This window comes from Gavialis gangeticus, unplaced genomic scaffold (assembly GCF_001723915.1).
Source record: "Gavialis gangeticus isolate Ggan-Ray unplaced genomic scaffold, GavGan_comp1, whole genome shotgun sequence".
NCBI classification, from domain to species: Eukaryota; Metazoa; Chordata; order Crocodylia; family Gavialidae; genus Gavialis; species Gavialis gangeticus.
In genome coordinates, this window is record NW_017729003.1 from 14,995,956 (window position 1) to 15,001,698 (window position 5,743).

Consider the following 5,743-nt stretch of genomic DNA (forward strand, 5'->3'; position numbering starts at 1 on the left):
ATGGCTACGCCGAGAAGGAAGCATTATTAGCTATATTCTCTCTTTTCAAAAAACAAAAAATAAGGTTTTGTTACACAAGATTAAATCATGAGTAACTCTACTAAAGTCACCTGGATTTATGCATGTATATCTGACAGCATATTTTGGTCTTTTATGTACTGAAATCTGATTAATTGATTATATGCAGCACTTTCCTCTGGTGTTTCTTATTTTGTTGAACTGAGATAATGCTAGGAAATCACAAAGTAAAATTAAAAGAGAAATTCTTGAGAAACAGTGGGCTAAGGATCTATAAAGAATTCTATCACCGCAGCAGTATGACAGACTAGAAAATCTGTGTAGTTGTACTCTTTAGAAAATAAATCCCCCCACAGAATTTAGGAAGTATTTGAGAAATGACTGAAAAAACATCACAGCAAAGGGTAAAAACTCTGCAAAATGAATGAAAGTAAATGGGAAAGGAAATATTATCTATGGACTGTATATCTATTTATATAGATTATTTACATAGGTGAAAGAAATAGTATCTGAGATTTAACTGAAATATATGGAAAAATCAAATATATGTGAGAAATCAAGAAACAAAAAAGAACCTCACTGATGTCTTTTCTTTCTCTTAATGCCCATATTGACTGGGCAGTGATAATTAACTTGTTGAATTTTTCAGATCTATCTTTTTTCAATCTCTCTCTTTCATATGTACAGCTGGCCATGGAAATTAACAATATTTGTTAACATACAATAAGGTCTTATTGCTGAGATTTCTGTGGAAAAAATTAAACAACATTTTTAAATAGAAACATTTTGTTTCATGTACATCCTCAAATATAAAATACTAATATCCTTAAATAGTTAATGCACTCTCCTATAAAAATGTGTAAGCTAACTATTAGCACAACATGTAGTTTAATATGGAATTAGGATAGTTTTTCCCCTTAATTTAAGCCTTGGGAAACGTTGTTATTAAGACAGAATCTATTCCTTAATTTATTTTTTGGTACTAAGGGACATAGTGTGTTTTTTATAGAATTTTCACATTTTAATAAGGCTAAGATTTATCTTCTGTCTGGGATAATTATAAATCCACAGCTGACTCTCCCCTGGTGAAGCTGGCATATTATCCCAATTGTGATATACATCAGCCTGTTAGTAAAGGGAGAAAATCCAACAACACAACTCTGCTCATTAGTGGAATTGAATATAAAAGTAAGCCTTTTCTGGTAAATTTTCAGAGTTTAAAACTTCCACATTTCTTATCACTTTTTTTAACAAAAAAAATCTTCATGACTGGTCACATATTATGGGTTGTTTTTTTTTTAAACCTGGTTCTACTCAGCTTGGCTAATGGAAATAATTGGAATTCTACCATATAATAATTTAAGGAAATTTTCCCCACTTTACTGATCTAAAAATACCTGTACTATTTTACCACTAAAATAAATTTATCTCAAGATACTAGTGACTGTACCTCATGAGAATGCATTTATATTTATTCAGACCGTATTTTACTAGTTTACAAATAATTATTACTTTAAAAACTTGTTGTACTCATTTGTGTTAAAATCCCATAAGAATCACAAACCTCCTTTTTATTAAACATTTTTAACAGAACTATTATGTAACTTAATCATCTTCAGGTTATGTAATATATGCTGAAGCCTGAAATGGTAGTAATTTTCAAACTAGGTTTTTTTTTCTGCTGTTGCACATACATAATTCCCAATAACACTATCCACTGAGGCAGAACATCTTTTAGAATCTAATTGGTAGTACCCTTAGGAAAGACATATGATGATACTTCATTCTGGAATTTACCTTTCCAAATTTGTGTCTTAGACAAAAGCACCAACACCAGTTAATTACAAATGGTCATTTGAAAGTGATATTTTAATATGTAGTGATGAGAACTTAACGGTTGGGAGAATACCTGTTCTCAGTGCACTGACCTCAGTGCACATAGAGGATTGTCAGACCTTCTGATAAAACGTGAACTAAATCTTCTTTCAATTTTTAAAGAAGTACATCAGACATTTTGGTAATAGAATAATATAGACTCTGCTACCATCATCACCACCCATGATCAAGATCATTTAGGATTCAGAATATTAAGAGTAGAAGCAACTGTGCATAACAGCCTGTGTTCAACATCTGTCATGCTGAAGTCTATTAATGTTCAATTGCATCCTATTGTTTTCAGATTATTCAACCTCATTTCATTGTCATTGCTTCTTCTAGGGATTAATCAACTGTTTACAACTATGTGGGGTTTTGGAGTCATAACAGAAACAATTGATCTGTAGTTTTAGGCAAATGTACTGTATTCCGTCCCTAATGAAAACTTTACTAATCTACAAATGCTTGGTACCAATTTCATTAAGCTTGAAATCAAATATAGATAATAAATCATAGCGTGACAAGTTTTAGTCTTTCTGTGAATTTCATAAGGAAGTCATAAAATCGTATACATTTTCTTGTAAATCTGTGGATATACCAAAGCAATAAAACCAACCACCCCTCCAAAAAAGCAGTATCAACATTCAGTGTTTTTTTTATGCTCTGCCATTATTAGCTGCAGAAGTTTATCTTTCAGCAGTCACAGTCAAATTATTTTTAATGTGTTAATTTTAACTTGTTTTCAGCTCTTCTTTTATTCCTGTAACTTTTTGAAGACTTTTGTAAAATGTGGTAAACTTTGTTTCCTATGCCATAAATTATATGTATATAGTGGATCTGTACATGTGTACTGCATGCATTAGTGGCAAAATTATGGGGTAATTATGTGCATATAAATGTTTTTGTAATTGTATGTATTTATATCACAATCTCTTCAGATATTTTCAATTAATTTGCATTAAGTCCACAATTTTCTCTTGCATATTATTAAATTATCTTAAAGCTTAAATATAGACAAGCAATTCACTTTAATTGAAATTAAATATATTACGTGTGTCTAGTATCACCTAAAATATTGCACTCCCTAGAGAATGTTCATCATATTTTTATTGTTGTTGTTATAACAATAAATTGAGTCCTAGACCTTTTCTGACATTACCAGTCTACTTGAGATTTATACTATCCAAAGTTGTATTATTATGTATTTCTACATAGCCTTAATTCTCTCTCTAATATCCTTGTAAAATTACTTCCCCTACCCCTAACAGTTTTTAACAAGCATTTTCTTTTGCCTCAATGTGTGAACTGCTATGTTTTGAGAGATTTTTGCTGAGCTCCAAAAATTATTCACTGAAAAGACCTTTTGCTTAACTGTTGTGATTCTTGTGGGGCCAGCCAGACACTACTCCAGATGGCACGTTGTTAGGGCTGGACAGACGTGGCTTTGGAAGACTTTTCAACAGATGAAGGCTGTAATGTCAGGGTTTTGCTGGGTTTTTTTCCGTGTAGTTCCCAGGGTGTGAAGGTACTGGGATGGAAGCAGAGGGCCGCCCGCCCACCTGCTACCACCTGTTCAGCTCTGGCTGCTGCTTCTATAAAGCCTCTTCTTGCCTGTAAAATATGATCATTGCCTACCGGCAGTAATCAAAGAAGGAACACTCTTTCCTTCTCTTGCAGATTTACTTCTTCAGGTGCAACAGTTTATCACTATAAAATATCAGGTCCTAAAATGAGCTGGGGTTTCTCCTGCTGGTTAAAGCAGACATCCTGTTGGAATAGATGTGTTTTTAATCGGTTAAATCTTTTTTGATTAAATGGACTGTCTTGAATTTTTCAGAATGGAGATCTCATCAGTTCATTTTTCTTTGCCAAATTTAAAGAAATGAAAAGAACATCAGAGCAATCTCAAACTGCAGTTGCTTGCTTTCTTGTTTCTGCACCAAATGAGAGTTTATTGTAAAATTCATCTAGAAAACTGTTACTTTCTTTTTTGAGATCATGAAAATAAACTCTCACTGACTTCTGGAAACAGAAGGTACAAAGCCTGCATTCTGAGTGATTTCTCCAGCAGTTTCCAGCTATCACATTTTTTTTTCTCTCAGTATTTAAAGCTGCCTCAAATATGAAGAGCTGTAAATCAAATAATGTGGATTCTGGTTTGGAGTCAGATATGCAGTGCAAAAGTAGAACAGGCTGTATAATGAAATGTGGTTCTGAAAGGATGGAGAGTGCTGCCAAGAGGAGGCTGGCTGCTAATGCCAGGGAAAGAAGAAGAATGCAAGGACTGAACACAGCCTTTGATCGATTGAGAAAAGTGGTTCCACAATGGGGTCAAGATAAGAAACTCTCCAAATACGAGACCCTTCAGATGGCATTAAGTTACATTATGGCTCTAACTAGAATCCTTGCTGAAGCAGAGAGATACAGCACTGAAAGAGACTGGATTAACCTTCACTGTGAGCATTTTCATCAGGAGAGCTACCACACTTACATGGGACAGAAAATGCCAACAGACAGTGACCCTTATGCACAAAGAATCTTCAGCTATCAGCCTGAACATTTTCAAATAGCTAATTAGAGTTAATTATGAATATTCAGCAGGCCAAATGAGTAATTTTGCAAAAGTTAGTGAGAATTAATCTGCTTGAATAAGGTAACCTTGTCACTATAATGGTTATATTTGCTTGTTTGCTTCTTGTACTGATGTTACTTATGTAAGTTTGGTTAGAAAACTTTAATATGCACCTAAGAAGATCAAGTTTGCTTCTCTTATACTAATGAAATGCTTTTAACAAGTTTGTTTTACCCACTGCATTTGTGATGATTCTCCATAGTTCATTTAGTTCAAAAGATGCATAATTTTTACTGTGCTGGATTACATGGGCCAAATGAATATGATATTACTAAATGGAATAACATGAGATGAACTTGGTCCCCCATATATATATATATATATATATAATATTTTTGTCAGCTTTGAGGATACAATTTTGTTTCCAAAACTAACAGATCCTATGAAAAGATAACTGATGTGTATTGGAGTTTTAGTCCTCAGAGAAATAACTTTCTTAAACTTTGTAAGTTTGTCATATGGGTTCCAGATAAAGTTGTGTAGGTTTGCTTTAATACAACTTACAGTGTCTCGTGTATGCTCGGAACAGAGCTAATTTCAAGAAGTGTACTAATGTTCTTACTGTGAGCTGGCTGTTAGAGCAGATCTGTTTATATGCTGTAGAGGCAAATACTTGCATGAAAATAGAGATTTAAATTTTGTAGCTTATACTGACATGAAAGTTCTGTATCTCTCTTTTTTTTAAAAACAAACAAACAAACTCCCTTTTTTCTGGTATATAGAAACAATAATAAATTTTGTAAACTGTAAATAATTTTTTTTTTACTTGAAATGTCCTTACTGGCTGCCTTAAAATGTTAGAATTGTACTGTGGAGTTGCACATTGATGGATTTGCTACAGTGGTTAGTGCTTTTTCTTCAAAATAATGAAGTAAAATAATTTTAAGTACCTAGTAGTAGCATTTGGGGCCATTGGTTGCTACTGCAATAGGGAACATTTTGTGCTGTGCAAACACAAAAACAGACTTCTGTATTCTAGAATGGTTACCATGTAAAAAGAGGGTGGTGAATTGTGATAACAGTTTCTGGACAGAGCAGTCAGTTTGAAGGCTGGCATGTGTTTTGTTGGTGCAGTGGGTTTTTTTTTTTTTTCCTTTTGGGCAATGGATAAAATATGGGAGAGGACAGAAAGGAAAGGAGAGATGATTTTGAGGTACAAGAGCAAGGAGGAGACCAACCTGTTTCTCTCAGAGTTAAAGCACAAAGGGTTTGAGAGCA

The 5,743-nt window shown here is 33.5% G+C and overlaps 1 protein-coding gene across 1 annotated transcript; it reads left to right on the plus strand.

Moving 5' to 3' along the window:
- Positions 1 to 957: 957 nt before the first annotated feature.
- Positions 958 to 5,204, plus strand: ATOH7 (atonal bHLH transcription factor 7). Its single transcript, XM_019507873.1, has one exon. The coding sequence runs from the start codon at positions 4,016 to 4,018 to the stop codon at positions 4,469 to 4,471; it is 456 nt and encodes a 151-aa protein (XP_019363418.1). The 5' UTR covers positions 958 to 4,015; the 3' UTR covers positions 4,472 to 5,204.
- Positions 5,205 to 5,743: the final 539 nt, after the last annotated feature.

What these genes read in the sequence shown, in the direction of transcription:
- ATOH7 (XM_019507873.1), top strand. Translation starts at nt 4,016, where the DNA reads ATGAAGAGCTGTAAATCAAATAATGTGGATTCTGGTTTGGAGTCAGAT.